Raw genomic sequence first — 25,051 nt, 5'->3', positions numbered from 1 at the left:
TATAGGAACCTCACCCCCTTCCTTGGACCAAGAGATTTTTTATGGTTTGACATGTGGTTTAGATTTTAATTTAAGCTTATTTACCATCAGTTGTGAAATAAAATTACATGAACTCTCACTATCGATCATTAGGGGTGTAAACGAGTCGAGTCGAGTTTTGGCCCTTATCGAGCTTGGCTCGTTAGATAGAAAGCGAGCTCGAGCTCGAGTCGAGCTCGACAGTCGAGCTTGAACTCGAGCTCGTGTCACTGTTAACGAGCTCGAGCCGGCTCGTGAGCCGGCTCGCCAGCCATGGGCGGGAATTTTTAAATTTAGGCGGGATTTTTAAAAATTTTTAAAATTAGGCGGGATTTTTAAACTTTAAGCAGGATTCAATAGTGCATGTGGTTCGAAAAATATTTCTTCTAAGTCACTTATTCCCATTTTCCATTTTAGCAGTTAAGACTTGTCGAATTACTAGGAGTTGTTCACCTTCATCGCCCTCTACATCCACCTTTTCTAACTCGATTTCATTTTCAGGTTCAGTTTCAGCTTCTTATTCTTTTTATTTCTTCATCATTTTCAATGTAATTATTTTTTGGAGGGTTATTTTTTTTACAAGCAGCTGAAAGATGACCAGATAGCCCACATTTGTAACATGGTCCAATCAGTTTTGGTTGTTCAATAGGTTTAAGTCCCATTAATCCCTTACCCTTATCCAAAGTTTGAGTTTCAAATATTTTAGTTTGCACACCAGATGTTCCTACAGAAGCTTGTGAAGATTGACTTTTAATCCCACTAGTTTGTCGTTGCTTATAAGTTTCAATTACTTTGTTATGACCCCATTGATGTTGTTTTTCAATTTTTAAAGCCATCTGATAAGCCTCATCGAGTTTAATTACATGGTGTAAATTTAATTGATCTTGAATTGTCCACTTTAATCGTTGATGTACCTAGTGACAGTTCTTTCCTTGGATTCATTTAAGTCATTTTGAGATTGGAGTTTATAAAAAATTTCAGTGTATTCTTCAACCGTTTGATTTCCTTGACGAAGGTTGTTAAATTTTTGAAATATAGTTCATGCGTGGTCTGAATGTAGAAATTTCCCTCTCATTTTCTCTTTATCATTTCCTAGTTTTGGATTATTTCTTTCCCTCGCCTTAGTCTATTGTTTTGAAGGTTGTTCTCTTTCAAATCATGAGCCTATTTTTTGGGTTGTAATTTTAGTGAGCTTCTATGTCCTCTACTACTTATTCAGCTCATAATTTGAAATTAATTTGGTTTATTCCCCCTCTATATTGGCCCTTTGGTTTCCCCACTTAGCTCCCCTTCCTGTGGCTGGTTCCTTCTCCCTTGTGGCTGCCTGTTTTCGGTCCTCATGTGGCTGCCTGTTCCAGTTCCCCTTGTGGCCGCCCGTTCCTTCCCCCTTGGCTACCTGTTTCGGTTCCCCTGTCCGTCTATTCCTTCCCTCTTGGCTGCTTTTTCTAGTTTCCTGTTTGACTCTTTGGGTGCTGTTTCTGGACTAAATGCTGGCCTTCCATTTCCCCTTACCTGATTGATTTAATTGGAGGCTTTTTGGGCTGTTTGACAGCCCCATTTCTCCTATATATATTTAATGTTTTGTAATAGAAAAAGAGGAAGATTGTGAAGAATTTTTGGAACAAAACCTGAAGTTTTTTCTTGGAAAAGCTTGCGAGCTTGTTCCATTCCTCTCTTCTTCTTAGGAAAGCTTGCGAGCTTGTCTTTTCTTTTGTCTCGGCTTCTTACCTCTTTTTTCTCTCCGCAAGTGTCCACCCCATATATATCTTTCTTCTCGACGAATGCAAGCTCCTTTAGGTGTTTTTATTTTATAAGTTTGTAACAGTCATTTTTTAATATGAAAGTTGAATTTTAGCATGTATTCTATTATTTTTCTAAGTCTTTTACTATGCTTGCAAAAATTAGGATCTTCCTAATTTTTTTGCTTGCATTATAGACCTATATTTTGGATATTCATGATGCCCTTAAGTGCTGGATCTTTTTCACCACAATAAGGAGTCGGCCCAAAGATGGTTCACTTGCTTGCCCCTAGGAGTGATCACTTTGTTTTCTTAGTACAAGAGAATATTCATGACAATTTGCCAGCGCCCAGAAGCTGCAAAAGAGCTCGTAAGCTTTATTGAAGAAGAGATTGGAGCCATGGGAGTCATTGATGAACTTCATGGTGAGGTTCTAGAGAAATATATTGAAAGTGAAAGATCTTAAGCCTGTAGTTCCCCAGGTTTCTTTGACCCAAGTATTGATAGAGGGCCCATTTAGGTATGCACTCAGCTTATAGTAGCTAATGATGCATGGTGAGTTGTTGGAGTTAGTGAACAACCATATTAAAACTGAAGAATAGAACAGGGTGGCCGAATACTCCTTGAGCACTAGCTCCCACATTACCACTATATGGGAGAGAAGTAGTGAGGAAGAGACAGAGAAAGATTTTGTCTCAGGGATGATAGGGACCGAAAACTAAAGACCTCGACCACTGTATGGCCGCTATCACCTTGAGTGCCAGAGGACACTACCTCATCTGAGGCCCTCACAATAGTGGAACCACCAGTGCCAATAGTGGGGAAACCTCCTCGCGCTATTCGCTCATACCACTAAGAAGCTGCCCATGGATCGCCATCTTATCCTACTTTCACTCCTCGGTGAGTGTCCATGATTAAGTTGTTGAAATTTGTGTGCCCGATCTAGTTTTTTGATGATTACAAATATTACTAGTGTTATTATTTACTTATTTCTACTTTATATACATTATTTTTTTTTTTGTGTTGCTAATCTTTTTTGATATAACATACACCAAGCCGGGTTAATGAATCAAACTCAAGATAATATAATGTTGAGGTATGAGTTCGCTTATAATAATGAAGTCTATAACTTTTCTTTTTTCTTAAGTTATTTTATGTATTATATGTATGTTGGCTAGACAATCGAGCATACACTCACAAGGGAGATGAAAATTAAATACTTGAAGTCTCAGTTAAATCATATAGTATGATTTCAATCATATTATATAATTTGTTAAACAATAAATTAATTCAAGTATTCAATTAAATGAGATAAATCAAATTGAGTTATAATTAATCATAGTGTATGACTTTTAATCGTACAAGATAATCAATTATTTTGATAAAACCTCGCCATTAAATCTATGATATTAAAATTAGGTAATCTTAAAATTTGAAATTTGAACTAATCATACTATACAAAGTCATTCGTATTGTATGAACATTAATTAATATTACCAAATTTTATCCCGTTGATTAAGGAATCGAATTAGGATCAAATTTGAATTAATGATCATATTGTATGTTTCGTATCATATAGGTTGATTAAATAGAGAGCTAGCGCATCGAACATCGGTTCATCCTTGACGATCCTTAATTCGATATAACTAATCATGCTGTACGACTGTATCGTACAAGATGATCTTTGATGGGAATTAAACTAATCAAATTGTACGATTCAATTATATTGCAATGTATGATTGGAAACTTTAATTTGAAAATTAGGAATTTATTTAAATAGTCCACTTTATTAATTTCACAGAAGACATAAGCCTTAAGGTTGAATAATCAGAGATGTTTTTTCCAGAAAGAGTGCTTTAGAGAAGGTGAGGGAGTCTCCTTTATTATAAGAGAGTGTCCAAACTACTTGGGAGAGAGAGGTGAGGTTGAGGGAGAGTTTTTCTTGAAAGTGTCAAGGGATGTTAGGGTTTCACCTGATTTTTCTTGTCAGCCGACACCTTTTTTATTCCGTATTATGGTTGTGGAGCTCTTGGAGAAGAGCTCTTGAGAAAATCTTTTGACGAAATATTTATTAGCCGAGGAGGCTAGGGGACTACATCTTCTCCATTGCGAGGAGCAAAAGGAGGGTTGGCATCTCTGTCGTGCGAGGAGTAGGAGGTAGCGACATCTCTATAATTGTAAGGAACACAAGGAGAGTTGGCATCTCTGCTGTGTGAGCAGTAGGAGGGAGTGACATCTCCGTCGTATGAGGAGCAGGAGGGAGTGACATCGTTGAGCGAGGAGCAAAAAGAGGGAGCCACATGTCGGTTGTTTCGAGAGGCTGAAGGAGGTAGATTCTTCGGGGACTAGAAGAGTTTGTAAAGATCATTCTCCTCCTTGTAGGGGAGGGCTTTTTTGCTTGATTGAGTGTTAAAGGAGCGTAATATAGTGTAATACCCAAAAGGAGGATTTTTAGGAAGTGGACGTAGATCGATTTCAACTGAATTACTTTAAAATTCTATTTTACATTTTTTCTTACTTTTATATAATTGCTTTCATGAGTTTCGATTTGTTTTGCTTATCTTTGTGAACATTATGATTGAGTGCACTTAATATAGTGTTAAAGGAGCGTAATATAGTGTAATACCCAAAAGGAGGATTTTTAGGAAGTGGATGTAGATCGATTTCAACTGAATTACTTTAAAATTCTATTTTGCATTTTTTCTTACTTTTATGTAATTGCTTTCATGAGTTTTGATTTGTTTTGCTTATCTTTGTGAACATTATGATTGATAAATTTCTGATTGAGCTTTTGCTTGAAATTAAAAAATAAAGAAAATATTTTGTTTTCTAAAAAGTTTTAAAATTAAAATATTTGCTTTTGGTTTTTTATTTTAAAATTTTATATTCTTAAAGCTTTTGCATATTACTCTAATTTTATGTAAAACATTAAAAAAAAAAACAATTAATGTTCCTTTTGGTGCACAATAAAAACTTTTAAGTGGTATTAGAGCGGAGTTCTAACATTAGTTAGTTTTAATACCTTGCGTAGATCTATATGACACACTTTAGAAATAAAAAACACCTCGGAAGGATATCTATTATCCAACTGCCACTTTATAATATTTCTTTTTAATTTGTGCAAGATTCAAATATCAACCTTCTACAATCTATTGATTTTCATATATGGCACATGATTCATATTAGTTATTATTTGTCTTTTAGCATTATTAATGGACCTAAGATAGAAATACTATTTTTAAATGGAATATAGATAATCATGATCTAGTCAACTGAATGCTCAATGTCTTAATTGCTTTTTCTATGCTTTAAAAACTAAAGATTATATGTGAGTGTCTACTTGTATTAGTGGTAAAGAAATTTGGGATATATTATGCAAAATAATTATGCTATGAATTATTTAGCTTGCAATCTAGCAAATCTATTTCAAACATATATATTAGGTTCATAAAAATAAGTATATCATTACATGCTTTAGGTAGATACATCTCGAATGCTGAAAATTGAACAAAATTTTGAGTTGTTTACCTAAATCTTAGAATGCTATTATTACTATGATTTCTAAATCTAAAAATTTAAATTCTTATTTTGCTAACAATTTACTTGTTTCTTTAATTGCCCATGAGTAAAAAATCAGCCAAAGAAATATAGATATAGGTGAACGAAAGGAGAAAACAATTGAATTAAAAGCTGATGATATGAAAAGCATGATTCTAGTATGGATGAAAACGAATTTCTTACACTTATGACCAAACCATACTTGTCAACGACGCATGGTGCATCACGGTGCAAAGTTCCCCATGGAGCCATTTTGAATATGATGCAAAATTAAAAAATAATTATAAAAATCATTTTCTTGATCTTATTTTATAGTATAAATCAAGTTGGGTAAGGCTTGGTCTAATATGTTTGTGGTCCAAAGTCCAATCCATTAAAGTGAGCTTCAAATTCGTCCAAAATTTCTACTAAAATAAATTCTAATAAAATCTAACTAAACTATTTTAATTATATTAGATAATTTTAAAATTAATTATTATATTATTTTAGAAATTAAAATATTAATCTATTAAAAAATATTTATAATTGCGCGTGCCGTGAGCCTTGCGCCATGTGCCATTGTGCACACACTAACTTGAACATGTGCATCGGGCCATGCAACGGGTGCTGTAGGTGCGGCACGCCGTGCCATGCGCCATGGCGTGCACCATTTTGTGCCATTGAAAAGTATGAACCAAACAATTTAAGAGATTTCTTAAACACAAGCCAAAATGCCACAGTGATATGCATAAAGATAAAAGTATAAATTTAAATAAGTTTTCTATTGACATTATTTGTTATGATGTGAGAAGCTAGGATATAATCGATCCGATTGCCCAAACATAAAGAACCACTAGGCAAAATAAAAAGTGAAGAGAAAAGCATCACTAGAAAGGGAAAAGAAATAACACAAAAGTTTTTTTGGGCAAACTTAGATTCAGAATCTTTAGAGATAGAAGTTGAAGTAGAGGTAACAAATCTATATTTCATAGCCAAGACTTTGAAAGTGATCATGTATGCGATCTCACTTATGATGAATTATTTTATCTTTTAGAACAATTGCATGAAAATTATAGAAAATAAAAAAAAAATATTTATGTCTTAAAAAACATTATATATTGCAAGAAGAACATAACAATCTCATTAATAATCATACAAACATAAAAACTAATTATGTTGCATTAAAAGATAAGAATGATATTTTAAACAAAGAGCATATTGATTCTCCAGTCAATTAGGAGAATATTGTGGACTACGCTCATTTGAACTTACTAAGTTAAATTATTCTTCGTACTTCCTACAGTCCCTACTAACTGGTTGATGAAATGAGTGTTTACTACTACGGCTTTTCTTGTGGCTTGTTGAGTAGACGGAATTACTAGCGATTCGATCATATTTAGGCTTGTTGGATCTTGTCTTTTACGCCCATTCAAACCTTAAACTTTAGGTTGTTAAAAGACTTTAAGTTGTTTTGACTCGATTAATTGGAGTGTGTAGTGACAAAAGTCTTTTTCATAACTTTTAAATCTTGGTAAGTTGGAGAAAGTTGTCCCGAACTTTTGTAAGATCACCTGCATATATTTTGGAAAAAAATTCGTTTTATCCTTTTATCTTAAAGGAATATTCGCCTTGATGTATTTTATTCAGGGATCTTGACAGGTAGTGCGATGTCGACCCGAATAAATATTTAAAATGTTCTGTCTCGTAGAGACATTTTATAATGAATTTGTAATTTTAAAATTTAAAATATTTATTTGGAGATTTTGGCTTGTAGTACATTGTCGACCCAAATAAATATTTAAAATACCCCATGCCCTGCAGGGAGATTTTGGATGGGCTTTGTATTTTTAAGTTTTTAATATTTATTCAGGAATTTCGTTATGCAGCGCAATATCGAACCGAATAAATATTTAAAATACTTCGTCTTATAGGAGATTTTGAAATGTATTCTTGTAACACGAGAATTTCAAAATGTAAAATATGTGTCAGAGAATACATAAACGACATGATGGTTTAACACATAGTCATTCTTATACATTGTATTTCTTTAAATATCGACATTGATCGGTGGCATAGGCTCTGACCGTTTAGATCGATCAAATGATAAGCTCCTCATTGGTACACCTTTTCGATGACGAAGTGGTCTTCCATATTAGATACGAATTTACCATCGATTTTTCGATGTGGGATGAATGATCTTTTAAGCACCAAAATTAATTCCCCTTCTTGAAATGCTCAATGATGTACCATGTAGCCAAAGGATTTTGTCATTCTTTCTCGATAGATTTTCAAATTCTATTCTTTTATTCTTAGCGATGATCTTATTCAACAACTTTACCAACATCTTGTTGAAGGCCTCCGCGAAGCCATTTGCTCTTGGATTATATATTGATGAATATATCCAATCGATCTTATGTTGGTCGACGAACTTATAAATTTTGACGCTCTTGAATGCTGTGCCATTGTCTAAGATCACGCGACACAATAAACCAAATCTGTAGACAATGTTGTGGGTGAAGAAATTGGTCATGTGCTCAGACGTATCTTCTTTGAATGGAGCTGCTTCTTGCCACTTAAAAAAGTAGTTTGCTGCTTCCAGTATAAAGCGGTGTCCGGTTGATGACGGCGGATCTATCAGCTCGACTATATCTGTGCCCCATCATTTAAATGGCCAAGATGTTACTGTTGGGTGCAGTGGATTTGACAGTTGATGTATAATATCATCGTGTATCTAACACTCGTGACACTTTTTACCGTGGTCAATACAATCCCTTACCATTGTCGGCCAATAGTAACCCTTTCTTTTGATTTTAACAGCCATCTTGGGACCTGACTGATGTGTGCCATAGAGTCTTTCGTGGACTTCTGCTAACACTCTATCAGCTTCCTTGGTCCCTAAGCATCTTAGCCACATTTGATTAAAAGCTTGTCGATATAACGTGTCGTTGAAAAACATATATCATAACATTCTCTTTTGGATTTGAACGGCTAGTGATTTATTTTTAGAGAGTGTATTTTCTTTGAAGTAATTTGTGAATGGTTGCCTCAAATCATCTTCTACTTCAACATCTAAGCAATGTAGCCATGAATCCGAGCATTTGCTGGTTTTGCATCTCTTGACTACATGATGTTCTTCTGGTTGATTTTCAATAATGATTTGTTGAGGAGGTTGAGGATCAACCAGGGTTGTATCCTACTTGCTTGAATTTAAACTTCCCTCTGCCTGTAGTAATTGCAAAATTGCTGGCTTTAAGACCCGACGACTTTAAACCCCAATCAGTATAGGCAATCCCTAGTCGTCATTTGCTATGACCTTATCCAATTTGGTCAGACAATCTGCTTTAGCATTCTGTCCTCGAGGAACTCGAGCTATTCTAATATTTGATACTTGTTTGAGAAGCTTGAGAGTTTGCCGGTGGTAGTGGGCCAATTTAAGTTTGCAAATCTTGTTAATGTTCAGAACCTGGTTTATTACTAGTCAATAATCTCGGAAGATTTGTGATTTTAGCATCGATTACAATCTCCAATCCTGTTATTAGAGCTTTGTATTCGACTTCATTGTTGGTTTGAGGTTCAGTTAAACTAAACGAGAATCTCATTATGCCTCCCTCAGGCTCTATAAAAACAAGACTGATGCCGGCTTGAGCCCTTGCAAGATTTGGAGGTCGAGCTGGCTTAATTGATGATGCCCCGTCGAAGTACATCTACCAAAATGACAATTTTTCATTCTCCTCGACTTGTATGATTTGTTCATCGAGTAAATCATCATTCAACGATGAGTTTACAGGTATAGGATGTGCAGCAAGGTAATCTGCCAAGGCTTGTCCTTTCATCGCCTTTTATGGCATTTACGTGATATCAAACGCAATAATATTACTGCACACCTAGCTAAATGACCTATAAATGCTGGTCTTATCATCAATAAATTCAGCGGATCTATCTTTGATATCAACATAATTTTATGAGTAAGCATGTAATGACAGAGTTTCTGAACTAAAAAAATCATTGCCAGATAATATTTCTCAATTGGGGAAAATCGCACTTCTGCTTCGATCAATCTCTGACTAATGTAGTAAAGTGCATTTTTTTCCTTCTTCATTATATTGAGCCAATAATGCTTTGAGAGACTCTTCTAGTGCTGTCGTGTACAGTGTAAAAGGCTTCTCTGGAACTGGTGCTGTAAGAATGGTCGGATTTAATATGTATCTTTTGATACTGTTGAATGCCTCATGACACTTTTGGTCCCATTTGAAGATAACATCTTTCTTCATCAATTTGGAGAATGACTGGCATCTACCCGACCGATTTGATATGAATCGCCGAATAAAAGCCAGTTGTCCTAGTAAAGAGTGAAGTTGATGGAGATTTCTGGGATGCGGCATCTCCATGATTACTTTGATTTTACTGGGGACAATTTCGATTCCTCTATGTCGAACAACATATCCAAAGAATTTAGTGGAGGAGATCCTGAAGGTACATTTGAGATCTTCAAATCAAACTTTTTGATTCTCTCAAATATGATTCTTAGATCATTTAAGTGATCTTTTTGGTTTATGCTCTTGACGATCAGGTCATTTACATAGCACTCGACCTTTTGATGAATCAACTCATTAAATATGCACTTCATTGCCCGTTGTTAGGTGTCACTAGCATTCTTCAGGCCGAAGGCATAACCGTGTAGCAAAATATGTCGATGGGTGTTTTGAACGACATGTGCTTTTTATCTTTAGGGGTTATCTTGATTTGTCTGTAGCCCAACGATCCGTCCATAAACAAGAATATATCATAGTTGGACGTGCTATCAACTAAGAGTTTTTATATAGGGAGCGAATAATTATTCTTTGGACATGCTTTATTGACGTCCCAAAAATCAAAACATACACGGATTTGGCCGTTCTTCTTCTTGCCAGGGACTGTTGGAGATCCAGTCAACATATTTTTCTTCTCGAATAAAGCCCGTTTCTATGAGCTTATTTGTTTCTACAATCACATGTTCTTCAATTTTCAATCTCATTCTCCTTGGAGCTTGTTTGACGGGTGATGCATCTAGTTTGATAGCTAATCTGTGGACTGCTATATCTGGGGATAAGTTGAGCATCTCAGCGTATGTCCAGGCAAAACATTTCTTGAATTCACAAAGTAGTTATTTTATTTCTTTCACTTTATTTTCTGGTAGAAGGGAGCTAATAAAGGTTGGCCGAGGGTCATCTTTAGTCTCCAAGTTGACTTCTTTTAGCTCGTCCATAGTGGCTACATGTCCATCATCTTCTAGTTCTAGTTCAAACTTGTCTTCTACGGGATGATCATCATAGTCATCAACTTCATATATTTCCTCATCGTCGTTTGTCGTTGGATTCGACTCCCTCACATGTGATTTCTTGGCAACTCTCCTTTTGGCAGTATTTTAGCATGATGAATCCGAGACCCTTTCTTGTAAAAATATCCTTCTTCCATAACGAATAAGGATTTCTTCAATACCAGAGGCTCAGGCATAAATGAACTTGTTATTTGGAGGAACGAGCATTACCACGCTTTCGCAACATTCTTTGGAATATTTTTAGTATTATACCTAGGAAATCTTGTAGGTATCAATTCCCTAGAATCGACGAGCCTACAAAATCAATCGCGACTTTTTTCTTCTTCGAGCTTTACAATTAAGTAAAATATGCTCGTTGGCCCACTCCTTTTTCTTGGGGGAAGTATCGAGAATGTTACGACCTTTTTGACATTATGCACCTCTCACGGAATGATTTCTTTGAAGTATTGCAGGGGAATGCACGTAACTATGAGTACGCTATCTGAGATTGATAGGCTAGCTATTATTCTGGAGAATATTTCTTGCACTGTCTTCGCGTAGATAGAGTCATAATTATAATCATCCTTTGAATATTTGACTTCCTTTCTCTCTTTGGCTGTTGACTGGCATACCCTCTGAGATTTGGTAGGGGTGTCATTACCTTCATCGGTGTCACTCCCCAGATGAGGCACGTATTTCCTTTCTTTACGAGTGGTCAGTGCTTTGGGAAGAGTCGGCATTGTCTTCTTTCTCCGCGCCTGCTTTTACTTTCTTTCTTATTTAGGCCGCTTTGCAATCTCTAGATTCGATATATGGCCTCAAGAGAGCTGGCGACTTTAGCTTCTTTGGAATGAAGTATCTGATATCTTCATAGATTATTTCTTCATGGACTGCAAAGGGCTGGATGTCATTGGAGATTCTGAATTCTTCTCCATCCCTGAGTTTTTAATGTATTGATGTAGTATTGACGGGACGATGTCGTACTTATGCAACTATGGGTGACTCAGAAGCGCCTTAAATGAGGTATCTTCATCAATCACATGAAATTTGACATATGTACAGAGTTCTCCAAATATGTGAGAGAGAGTAAATGATCCTAGGATCTTCTGCCCCTTTTCGTTAAAGCCATGCACCATCAGCTTATCTGACTCAAGGTGTTCCACGTCGAGGCACAATAATCTTAGTGCTTTCAAGCTCATGAGATTTATGGAGGACTTCGGATCAATCAAGATTCGACTGGTTATCATTAGGTCACTCTCTGATGTAACATACATAGGGCGGTTTATGGTACTCATGACTTGAAACCCCGACTCGGACTCGACTCCGAAAAATCTGGGTTCGGGTCAACCCGTTTATGAAATGGGTCGAGTTCGGGTTTGGATTTTTGGCCCATATGAAAAACGAGTCGTGTTCGGGTTGATCCGTTAACCCGGTAAATCTAATCAACTATCAACATATTTTGCTGGACCGCGAGGGCGCAACCTTGCTCATGTGCTAGCCTCCAGCGGCCCTGATCGCCAGCCCCTGTTCCGACGAGCTCGTGCGCACTTGTGACCTTCGAGGTCCATTGCTGCCTCCTTGCACACCTTCGACGTCCGACACAAACTAGTGCACATCTGCGGGTTGCAGCCTTCATGATCGACCCCGCCTCCACTCGCATGCACCTTCGACCTTGCTCAGTTCGGGTTCGAGGGTCGGGTCAGGTCAGGTCAACCCCATAACCCGCACGGGTCGGATCTGGGTTGGAAATCCTGACCTGTTTAACTAAATAGGTTGGGTTCGGGTCAATTCGTTTATGTTTGGATCAACTCGGGTTTGATCCGAATTAACATCCCTAATCAAAGTGGCTCTCTGATCTTGAAAATTTTAATTTTTCAAACTTCATCATTCTATCCAACTGGTCCTGATATGTAGTGGTTGTAGTCATGCATAAGAATGGTTGCATCTTATCATTGATATTTCCCATTAGTAATTGCGCAACGTGTTCTTCTTCAAGCTGCTGGTCACATTTCATACTTAAATTGCGTCAACGAGTGATGTATTTGGTCACTAATTCTTCTCTTTTTAGATTATCTAGGTCGAGATAAGCATTCGTTATCTTCTCAGTTGCAGTGGCGAATATTTTCCTGAACATAGTTTCTAACTCTGCAAACGTCTTACAGAGTCATTTGATAGTTCAACTTATCATTCGAAAGCAGTTGCCATTAAATTGTTGACGAATTGTCGGAAGAGTAGGGCGTCATTTCCCCATATATTATCGCAAGTGGCTTTGAATTATGCCAAGTGCTGTTGGGGGTTGTTATTATCATTGAAGGTGTTGAACTTTGGTACAAAGTATCCTTTCGGATACAGCACTTGTTTGTATTCTACAGGGTACATGCGACCCTTGCCCACCAATTTCTTCGCTTGATCAATGATTATGACAGCCATGATCTTCTCAGTGATAATTCCCTCGAGCTGTGCAGTCGTCATAGGCTCAGAGATACTTGCAATATTCTGCGGAGTGGGTTGACGAGTAATGTTATTGACTTTATTACTGCCTTCAGGTGCACTCTGTACTCCTGAGATTCGAGACATTTGAATGTTTGGAGGATTAATAGGAGGATTAGGCATGAGACCGACGACAATATTTCTCTAACTCATTTGGGTCATCATAACAGACATTTTCTCATTCAACTAAGATATTTCTCCATCCTTAGCTCTCATCTGACTCTTCATTTCCCGTTGCATATCGGTAAGCATGACGTCTTCGGCATCAAGAGGATTCTCCTCAACGTTCTCCGCTTCATATTCTTCTTAGGAGTGGCCATCTCTGCTAGTGATGGATCCAGCTTCGCCGTGACGTCGATGTACTTGTCTAGTTAGCGACTGCTGCCAGTTATCACCATCTTCACCATCATCATAGTAGGCCTCCTCATCGGCATTGGTGTGCCATATCATGCCGACGACTTTCATGTTCATGTTGTCTTCTTCTACTTCTTTCTCTTTTTCCTCCTGTACTTGGATATCCGAGTGGCGACGCCATTGGATTTTCATTTCATTATGCAGTAGGAAGATTTCTTCGACCTGCATACTACAGTCGAAGTTGGTCGTTTCTTGAGCTGGGGTCGACGAACGACGGGATCCCCCGGAGGATTCTCCGGGGTGTCGACTGTCAGGACGATGTCATTGTTGGCCTTCTTTTGGACTTACTTTTGATGTTGTTTGTTGGCTTAGGTGGATCTTTGAGAAGCCGTACTAGATGTCACACCTAGATTTACTTCTCTTTCTCTTCTTTCTTCTTCATTTCTCTGAGGCTTTGGCATCCAGATCTGCTTTCCCTTCCACATGGACCTTTTTTGCGGTGGATCCTTGAACATGCGGTTCAGGTGTCACACCTCGATGCTCACCAGGCGGAATCTATTTTCTTTCTTTTCTTTCCACTGTAACGGAAAGACGTTCCCTTGGCAGGGTTCTCCTAGCCTCTAATGTCAATGGCCATTGGTATTTAATTTTCTTCATCCCCTTCTCTTTGACGGTCATTAAGACCTTATAAACTCTGGCCTACAGCGTTTCATGCCCCTTCTTCTGAGGAGCTGGGGCTTCTAATTATTGGTCCCAGAATGGCCTTTTTAGCTTGCTGGTGCAGCTATTTTTCTTGACACATTTGAGGCCCACAAACCCATTTTGGGTAGGAATAGTCGCTTATGGCTCCTAGGTTGGAGGGATGGATCGACAGCTGTTGCTGAGCTCGAAGCTCAGCATTTTTCTTTTCTCCTCTGTGTTCTTATAAGCATGAATTTATTAGCAGTGTCTATAACACTTAGAATGTAAAGAGAAATCAAACCCCAGTGAAGTCGCTAGAAATCTGTGGGCTTAAAAAATTCGGCCCCGGCCTCCCCTGTTGCTTTTTGGGGTTGTTTTAACGGATTAAGTTCCATGGTAAATTTTGAGAAGGTAGATTAGGATTGTAGATACGACACTACCCATAGATTTTACCCTCATTTTGCGAGGACTTTAGATCTGAGTTTTGGTTTCCTATAGGCGCAAGCCCCTATAAGTTAATTTCCCCTCTCGATAGCAAGGGAGAACTTTTGATTAAGGTTAGTCGTCAATCAGATACGTAAAAACACATAGTATCTAGCATGAAGTAGCAGAATGGGTTGATATTGAAAATATGATATTTAAAATATGAAATTTCACCATCTTGCACTGAAAGCAGATGGTGGAGTAATGAGTGATGGGCCCGATCAAGATGCCATGATTTCGTCGTCCCAAACCATCATGGTCCCTAGTCTACTTAGTTAAAGGAGGTAGTTAAATGGCACCTTGTAGACCTGGGAGGAGTGTTTATTTAAAGGGACAAATTTGAATCCACCTTAGCTAATAGAGTGCTTTGTGCCCTATCGATTATATTTTATTGATTCATACCTCAATTATTTGATGCCATTAGAGAGCTTACGGGCTATGACCATAACCATAATTTAATGGTGTCATTTGGCGGAAAACCACCCCGTTCAGAGGGCCTCGGTTATAACCGTTTATTTGTGGTCCCATTTGGCGGCGAAGCCATCGGTTAGAGGAGACGTACATCGTCCTTACTGACAGGAAGCTGTTTTGAGAATAAATCCTACTGCTATTCTCGATCATACATTAATTCTTTGAGAGCTGAAGTGTATTTTTAAATTTGTCCACCTTGACAAACTATTGTGGAGATTGAATGGATTTTTCTTTGTGTTTTGATGGGTAATTTCAATTTTAAACATTTTGGATTTTGATATTTCCTTGAGTTTTGGATTTCATGGGTGTTTGAGTGGTAATTGAAGTGTTTGGAATTTTCCCATCCGGTTGAGATCTATATTCAACACAGTCATTATTGGGGTTGAACCTTGTCCACTTTATCAACTTGCCAACAGAGAATCAAGTCTTGTTGATTTTATGTCTTTGGTGATGAACAATTCATTTACTAGACTTTGAAGGCCTAATATGAATTATAAAACAAATATTTCAATCTTCGTCGTGACTGAATATTTGTTCAATAATTCGAGCCGTGGTGACTCCTATCTACTCATATAGGAGGATCATGCTCGAACTCGAATTCATTTATTAACCCGCACAACATCCTTAGACGTCAGGTGTATATTAATAACTTGCTCGCCGGGGCCCTTGCGATTATATGATTAAAGATGCATTTCTTTGAATTTTTGTGTATACGAATTATAGTACATCTCTGTGTGTGTGTGTGTGTGGGCGGGGGGGGGGGGGGGCTTTGGGGGGGGGGGGGGGGCATTTCTATAATTATTTGATGCTACCCGGTTGTGCCAGCGACTATCATTTGAATGCAGTATTTGATTTAAGGGCTGTGCACGCCTTTTGTCCGCTTGTAAGAAAGTTGTGGATTTGATGGCGCGGTGTCGTATTATGGATTGAGCCATTTGCTGCTTTGTATAGGTAGATTGTCGTGCACTAGTTACTTTATGCAGGTAATTTGTTATGCACTAACGAATCTCCTGCTATTGCTTGTAGATAACTACATTCACCATGGACATCATGGCCTAGTTTCTTTACATACAAATATTATAGCGCTCGCCATAGGCATTTGTATTTGTTGTAGTTATGTGACATTTTACTTGTGGTCAACACATTCGATGTACGACGGGTCTTCTATGACAGCTTGTAGGAGTGCATGTTTGTCGCAGTACTTCTATATTTGCCCATATATGACATATTGAGTGCATGATAGTTCTTCTACAGCAACCTCTAGGCACTTAAATTCGCTATAATCACTTGGCATTTTGTTTGTGGATGATATTTTGAGCATGTAATGGGTTTCCTACAAGAGCCCGTGAACATTTGTATTTGTTATATATCATCCTCCCTTGGCTTGTAGAAGATCAATGTATTTGTTGACCATTAAACAATGGTTGATCATAGGAGTGTTGTAATACCTACGACCTACTGTTGGCTAACACCTATAGGTTTGTCATTATGCATATAACAAACATTCCACTCTTGTTAATGGGTATTTGCATTCGACAATCTTTTATCCTTGCCAGCTCTCCAGTATCACCTATGGTTAAGCTGTGTTGATGCATATCTTCTACTGTTGCTTCTAGGATACCGATGTATTCACTACATGAATATCCTGGTGTTTGCTAAATGTCGCGTTTGCATGTTTGCAAGAGACTGTTGCTTATAAGCAAGTTGCAGAGAATGTAAGTCTTCTAATACTGTTTACAGACGTTTGTATTCATCACAATTCCTCTGCATTCATTAGTAAATACCTAGTTATGCATATGACGAGTTTTCTATAGCGGCCTATGGGTTGTTGCACTTTCTACAACTTGATCATCTTGGTTTGTGGAAAATTACTACATTTGGTTAGCACTGGACTGTTAGTGATTGTAGGAGTGTCGAAGCACTCATCACTTATCACTAGTCAACACTCATAGGCTTGTTGTGTTCATCTGTAAGTTAACACTAATCATCAGGTGAATCACATTTATCACCAATTCTTCTTTGCCTATTGATTGGCAAGTTGTTGCATTCTTCATCGATTTCCTTATACACATCGATCGACAATTTGATGCATTTGCTTGTATGCATTTTAATTCTTGTGAAAGCTATAGTATACATTCCCAAGGTAGTTGATATCATTTGTAGGGGGACTGCAGCATCACAAGTTCATTGCTTGTATTGTCATTGTATTTTTCAAGAGTTTACTAATGAGCCAACACAATCATTAGGAGTTTCTTTCGTTAGTATTATCCAACGTCTTTGCATGAACTTGTGGATCCATTGATACGGACATCGGGCCACATGTTGCTTATGTATAGGTTTTTGATCCTTTGTTGTAGCATTGGATAGATTGCTACACCAATTCTTTGTTCATGCCCATAGGCTAATAAAATTCATGACTTATGTATGCTTGTAAGCGAGTCATGTCGGCAATTATAGGTGAAAGTCCATATAGGTTGTTTGACCTATTATAGTTGTCCCAATGTTAACCAAGAGGGGGGTGAATTGATAATTTAAAATTCTCTTGGTAAAATGTAGAAAATCGTTTTATGATTTTAACACAGTTTAATTTTTCCAAAATAATCTTTTCAACCACAAAATTAAAAGTACAGAAAATTAAAAATGCGATAAAAATAAAAACAAAAGAACACATAAATTTATAATGGTTCGGTCCAACAAGACCTACATCCACTACCTGAAGACTTCCTCTTCAAGTATTGCACTATACCAAAGTAACTTTCCTTTTGCTCTCACAGCAAGACGGAAAAGCCTTTACAATTAACCTCTCTTCGACCAATCCCCGATGCGGCAGAGTACCGTTGTCCTTTCACACCCTCCAAGTGTCGGCAGAGAACCGTCGTCCTTTCACACATTCTTGGTGTTGGCAGAGAACCATCGTCCTTTCACACCCTTCTGGTGTCGGCAGAATACCAGATCTTCTCCAAAGATCTTCTCTCGAGCGTCTTCAAAGAAGGAAGAGATTTGACAAACTTACAAAGATATTCTGACCTTTGGGCAATCTTGTGAACCTTTCATAAATTCTACTTGCAAGATCTTTCTATCCACACTCTCAAACAATCTCACTCTTGCTCTCAAAGAAAATACGAAGAAAGATTCGTGACAATATGCTTTTTACGACTTTATATATGAAAGACACGAAAAACAGTCCAGAAAATTGAAAATTTCAATTTTGACCATCCATGATCGTACATTACGATCACACATCGTATGCACGATCAGTTCAAAATTTTCTCGTACGATCCTGTACGAACCGATTTTGTACTTTGATTGGCTTGTGTACGAATTGACATCGTACAGTACGATTAGTTCAAAATTGAACAGATTCGTCCGGTACGATTCTCTACGAACTTATTTAGTACACTGGAAGTCGTCTGTACAAACCCAATATCGTATGGTACGATTTGTTTTAACCAAATCATGCTTCATTTTGTATGAAACTGGACGAGTCCATTTCGTACTATGGAAGTCATATGTACAAACCTAAGATCGTACAATACGATCGGTTCAAAAAATTCACTTGCTCGTATGGACGAAATGATACGCTCCCATTTCGTACTTTGGACATCGTCTGTACAAACCTAAGATCGTACAATTCAAATAGTTTAGAAAAATTTTGAGTTCATTCGGGACGAACTGGTATGTAGCCATTTCGTACTTTGGACGTCATTTGTACGAAGGTAACTTCGTACATTATGAACAATACTTAGAAAAATTTTTTAGGCATGATTTGATTAACTGCTTTCTGGAGGAATGCTCAAGTCAAATATTCTTGTATGATCCGAACTCGTCCAGTACGATTAGTTAAAAAAAAAACAAATTCTTACACTCGTCCAGTGTGTGTGTGCAGGGTTATCTAATTACAATTACACTCTCTCAGACTCAAGAAAAATATAAAAGTATAGACTTTAAATACAAAAAACTCTAGTCTAATCTATCTTGAAGTCTTCAGCAGTCTGGAGTATAATTTCTTTAAAACGTTAGTACATATAAACAACAAAAATAATATTTTCAATATATGTTAGGATAAACAGTAATCAATACAATAAAATTTTGGAATCATCAAAAACACACATGATATAAAAATATAGTTATGAAAACTAAGTTGCAATAGTAGGCATTCCCTTCTCCTTGAAAATAGTTCATGGTTTACATGATAATTGTGTTCATTGATGCTTTTGTTCTGATGTTGATTGGAAGAATGTTGTAGTATTCGATGCATATCTATTGCTTCCATGTATATTATAGGTTCTCTGTCGTTTTCGAAGGTGATATGTTTCATATATAATGAACCTGAGAATGTTCCTTGTTGATATTTACATTCTAAGCATCATGAAGACTTTTTTTATTTATGGGCTACTTCATGTTATCGATCGTCGTCACTTGCAAGAGTCTGGTGTATTTGCTTACACCTAAGTAACATCAGCTGTGTACGAGCTTCTATGTCTTATTCATGAATAAACTGTGATATTCATTATAGTCACACTTTTTTTCATTAGTATTTGCGAAGGAGGCTGCATACTCATTATAAGTTTCCCCTTTATAAAAGTGCTTTGTTATATTTACACAAACCTTGTGTTCTTGTTCATCATCATATGAAGGCAATTATATTTTCTTATGCGAGCATCATTCTTTGCATATATCAAGTTCTTCATTTGCTTATTGATATCCATTTGAGTGAATCAAACTATTATTTAGATTTTATATTTTTAAGTTCATTATGCATTTTAGAGTTTGAAGGCCCAGTTTCATGCGGTCAATTAGGTTCAAATCAGATCCTAAGTTTAGTGTAAATTTCTGCAACCTCCCTGCGTCTCCCCTATTTAGGGAAAACTACAGGAGTTATAGCCTACCCTCCATGTCAAGAAAGACGTACACGGTCAGTGTTGGGGGACACCGCGTCCGTAGTCTTCAATCCCACCACGCCAAGAAAGGCGTGCATGGGTCTTTGAAAGTACCTATTTGAAAACACAGTTGTTTCCATGACGGCACTGAGGCGCATACAAGTACTTATATTTTTGTCCCGTCATGCTAACAAAAGTGCGCATAAGGCTCGTTTGCCTTGCCATAAGCACCGCACCGAGTTCCCTCCCACCACGCTAAAAAAAGTGAGCATAGAGGGTTCCTCGGCTCGCTGCGAACGCTGAAAACAGGACTTCAGAAGATTAACCACCTCGTCGCGAATACCGCAACGAATTTCCTCCCATCATGCTAAGAAAAGAGCGCATGGGTGGTTGTTCATCGCACTGTAAGCATCGAGAATGGATTTTCGGGGTTTAGAGTGTTAAACCTTTGATGACGTTTGCGGTTGAGGTGGTTGAATGTAGGTGTGCGAGTTGAGGTGGTTGCTTGTGGTTGGTTGGATGGATGGGAGGCATAAAGGAGTTGGCTTCATCTAGAGCTTGCAGTTCGGTCAGGAAAGGACCAATGATCGTAAGATTGGGTCGGCTATGGGGTTGCTGGTGCTGGAGCAAGTTCGACAGGGGAAGAGGACTTCGACTGCTTGAGGAGGCTTAGGCTAGGTCTTGTGGTTTGTGGTTGGAGACGAGGGAGGAGACCGAGATCTGGAGCTCGGAGTTGGATGAGGTCATAGAACTTGCAAATTGAGATAGGAGGAGAAGTAGAAGACGAGAGCTTCGTTTAGTGTCGTATTTAATGACTCTAATGGAAGTGTGATCGAGGCGAACGTGAAACGACTGCAGCGGCGCTGAATGCAAAAGGATGGGCGACACTGTAGCAGGCGGCGTGGGCAGGTACTGTAGCAGGATAATCATTTTAAGTGTATTTTTAAAATTTTTGTCTTTTTTCCTTTGGTTGTAGTGTGGAGGTCAACAAAGAAACTATGGACTAACCCCATAAGCATATATTAATGTAGATTATGTAGGATCACCATTAGATATACGATCTCCTCAAGATACTGCACATTCCTTGGAAGAAATCTTGTTACATGGAGGAGCAAGAAACAGTGTGGTGGCAAGGTCTAGTGCAGAAGTTCAAAGTTATGGTCGTGGGAATATATGACTATTATTGATCAAGATTATTCTAAAAGACCTAAGGATCAGGTAGGAAGGACCCATGAAGTTACATTATGACAACAAATAAGCAATCAACATAGCTCACATTCCAATTCAACATTACAGGATCATGCATATAGAAGTGGACAAAGATTTCATAAACAAAAAATTAGATAGTGGTCGTATATTTGTCTACCAAGTCTCATTAAAAGGTCAGCTTGCAGACATTCTGACCATGGGACTCGATAACGCTATCTTTCTTGGACAGAGTACCAAGCTGGGAGTGAAAGGTTTGTATTCTCCAGCTTGAGGGGCAGTCTTAAATCTCAATCGTCCCTTGACATTGGATACCACGACCAGGATGAAAATTCGTGGGAGGCTCACTTGGGCTATGTCGATCTTTGTTAAATCCTAGCTATCTCTTGACACTTGATCCCACGACCAGGATGAGAATCCTTGGGAGGCTCACCTGGATCACGTCAATCTCCTTCCATATTTGGGTGACTGATTTAGGAAGGATTATATTAGGGCAATTATGAATGATTATATAATTATTTATTTCTTTATTAAGATATATTGTATAGATCTTTAAATAGGGATAATTTTGTGTAAGAAAATTAAGCATTCTCTCCCTCCAATTCTCTGAATTTAATATTATCCAAGTACAAATAAGATATTTAAGGTTGTATTAAACATAGAGTAATCTAAATTATGTCTTACAAAACAATTATGGAAAGAGTAATGGATCATTTATTTCAGAAGAGCATGTTAGTTTTGAAATCAATTTGTGTTAATATATTTAATGTAAATTAGATTAAATTAAAAAAAAGCTCTTCATATGATTTTTATTTATCTTCAGATGGAACATGATCAATTACCATGAAAATTGATTTAATATTCATTTAGGAACAAATGTGTGTCGAAGGTATGTTGAAGTTTTTAAAAATATTTAATGGAATACATATTAATATTAGTAGTGGTTATGAAATGATCATAATGTTTTTAATAACAATAGAATTGGATCAATTATTTAAATTGAGCAATATAAATGCCATTGATAGCTATGTTTATTATAGAGAAAATGAAAATTTTATGATGAATGTGTGGCCAAACATAGAATATAAATTAGGTAATGATATAGAGAAAAATGGCTGGAGTGACACCTATTGAGGATAGCATAATTAACAAAAGATCCACTGGATTTGTTAATGTGCACAATTAATGGTAGAAAGTGTACCTATCGGATGTATAGATCAAATTAATATTGGAGGATTGAGATAGAGTGGTAGACATGTAAGATTACATGGATCATTGATTTTTGAAACAACGTAAATAAATTTAGTTTTCTCAAGCTACACAAAATACGAATGAATAAAATTGGGAATTCATAATGCTGACCTGAAATTCTTGGAATAAGTCTAATGGTTATGGTGATGCATTTTTTTTCTACAGAAATCTTTATTTTTTTTTTTTTGGGAGCGTGTAATTGAATCCTGAGAAATGATGGCAAAAGCTCATAATTGGAGCTAGACGTTTTTTTTTCCCTTATTGTATCCCTTACGAAGCCCTTGTACATTGATCAATTTTAGGAGCACGTGAACTTGCAAGAGATGCTCGCAAATCAGAACCAGATGATCTAGTTAATTCAGCGGTTGGGGGATTTGCTAGTGGAGCTCTGCTTGGCCGGCTTCAAGGTATGGCTGCTACCCAAACCACTACCTTTTGTGTTTGAGGGAGGGTGGTTTGTTAAAAATTCATTGTAGTCAATTTAAACAAGGATCATACAGCTCAAGAAAGCTATAGTTTCTGTTTGCTTTTCAGTCCTTACATTTCCATATTCTAGGCTAGTGCCTGAAACCTCATACAACTCAAGTACATTTTTTATACTGTTTTTCTCCTACCTATAATACACGTAATCTCTAATAAGTGTCATTGTCATAAAGTTGACAACCATACCTTATTTTTATATAAATCATGAAGTAGTAATAATTAGTTTTCTTTTCTTATATGAGTAACTGTGCAGGTGGCCAGTTTGGAGCTATCCGTTACTCTATCATTATTGCAGTTGCTGGAACAGCTTTCGACTTTTCTTTACTGAAGCTAAGCCCTGTCCTGCAGCACTTCATTCGAAAAGTACCTGAAGAGAGATCCCAGAAAAATGTTGGCCGGTCAAGCTGGTGGAGAATACCTGAGTGGTCTCCAATTCAGATATTGGATGAAGAAGCTCTGGCTGCAAAGCGGGCTCGTGAGGAAAAAAATTATGCTCATAGAATGCTAGACAAACCAAAAGAAGAATCTTGAATGCTTGAAGGGTCTTGGGGACCTTTTTTACTTGATTATCTCTTACATTGCGGCTCTGGTTGAGTATCTTTGGACTTTTCTTTCAGCCTACTATTTGCTGGTGGCGTAAGATTGGGTTGATTACTACCAATTAAGTTTTCGTGATTTGTGGTGAAAAGACTGAAGAGTTATTATATCATATGGAGAGGAAGATAAATTCTACTCAAAGATTCATCAAATTCCATCAAGAATTGGGAGATCACATATGCGGGATAAACTGTTAAAATTTGAATATATAAGTCTGTAATTTGACAATGAGCCTTCTACTTGTGTTGTGCATTTGTAGTGGAACATAAGTTGTAATATATGTTGGTACCAATAATTTTTGGGCATATAAAAAAAATATTATGATGTAAGAAACGTCATATTTTTTGGAGACCCGGATGTCTGTTTGTTATTGCACTGTGTTTATGTTTAATATTTGTTTCAAAGTTTTATAAACCATCAGGAAATGTTTTTTATATTATTGTAAGCTGAAAGGGCTAGAAAAGTGAGTGAGCTCGTTATATTTTTCTTTGTATTCTTCTCATTCACGCTTCATTGATTGAGAATCTTTTCAGACTAATTATATCATATTTGGTGAAGTGTAATATTCGTATTATCATACCTCACTGATTGTACTACTTTTTTTTTTAGGGATGCATATAGCATTAATAAAAGAAAAAAACAATTACAAGCTAGAAAGCAAAAGCAAAACAAGCCTTTTGAATCTATCATAATTGATATGTGATCTACTAATTCTCATTTTAAACCCATTGGGATGATGGGGACATCAAATATTTAAACAATCTAAAAGGTTGGTTAGTGCCCCAGAGTTCCCAAAAGATAGAAAATGTGAACTAGTAAGAATCCCATATATCATTACTTTAAATCCAAAGAGGCAAAAAGAACCAACACGAGAAACAAAATAACTAAAAACAACTGCAAGAGCAGTACACATAACAACAACTAAACTCAGAAGAACTCCTAACAAGCCTCCAATAACCACCAACGAATCCACAGAAGTGCCATCTAGCTTTAGATTAGAAAAACAATCATGAGTCTCCAAGTCTTTAGTACACACAAACCCTGCATCCTTCAGGAGAACTGCCAACAAGTCGTGAATTTATGAAACAAACCAATAACCTTCGAAGCCTTTGAAAGACTAGCTCCCATGGAAGAACCAATCACAGCCATCCGAAGCACACCATAAACCGTGACAACCTTGCCATGACCACTTGAAAGAAAACACCTTCTCCAACCATAAGCATATACAACGTAGAAGTCAACTTCATCCCATCACTAGAACAAGGAAGACACCAAAAATCTTCCAAGAAAAGACCATACAAATGCAGTCGAAAAACATAACACTTCCTGCTCACAAAAATAGTACCAGCAACCTCCAAGGAAGTACCATCCACAAGAAATCCCATAGAAGGGGTAAGCTCCCTTTCCAAGCCATCCGAAATCCCTCTAGGAAGACAATTACTCTCTTCCTTATCCAATCCAGTAGAAAGACTCTGTGAGGCTGCATTAACGATCATCTCTAGCGGATACCCTTGAACCATCATCATGACAACAACAGGTTCAACAGACATACTATTAATCACATT

General features: G+C 37.3%; 1 protein-coding gene across 2 annotated transcripts in view; it reads left to right on the top strand.

Moving 5' to 3' along the window:
* Positions 1–23,903, top strand: part of LOC110116595 — a 30,901-nt gene extending 6,998 nt beyond the window's left edge. The window contains exons 3-4 of one of the 2 annotated variants that reach the window (XM_020850244.2): positions 22,709–22,813; positions 23,143–23,903. In XM_020850244.2, coding sequence (XP_020705903.1) covers positions 22,709–22,813; positions 23,143–23,420 — 383 coding nt within the window. In that variant the 3' untranslated portion in view covers positions 23,421–23,903. The remainder of the gene's footprint in view (positions 1–22,708; positions 22,814–23,142) is intronic. The other variant, XM_020850246.2, reaches the window with a different exon arrangement.
* Positions 23,904–25,051: the final 1,148 nt, after the last annotated feature.

The sequence above is a fragment of the Dendrobium catenatum genome, unplaced genomic scaffold, assembly GCF_001605985.2.
Source record: "Dendrobium catenatum unplaced genomic scaffold, ASM160598v2 original_scaffold_86555, whole genome shotgun sequence".
NCBI classification, from domain to species: domain Eukaryota; kingdom Viridiplantae; phylum Streptophyta; class Magnoliopsida; order Asparagales; family Orchidaceae; genus Dendrobium; species Dendrobium catenatum.
The sequence above is the reverse complement of the archived record's forward strand: the minus strand, read 5'-3'. Positions and strand labels throughout refer to the sequence as shown.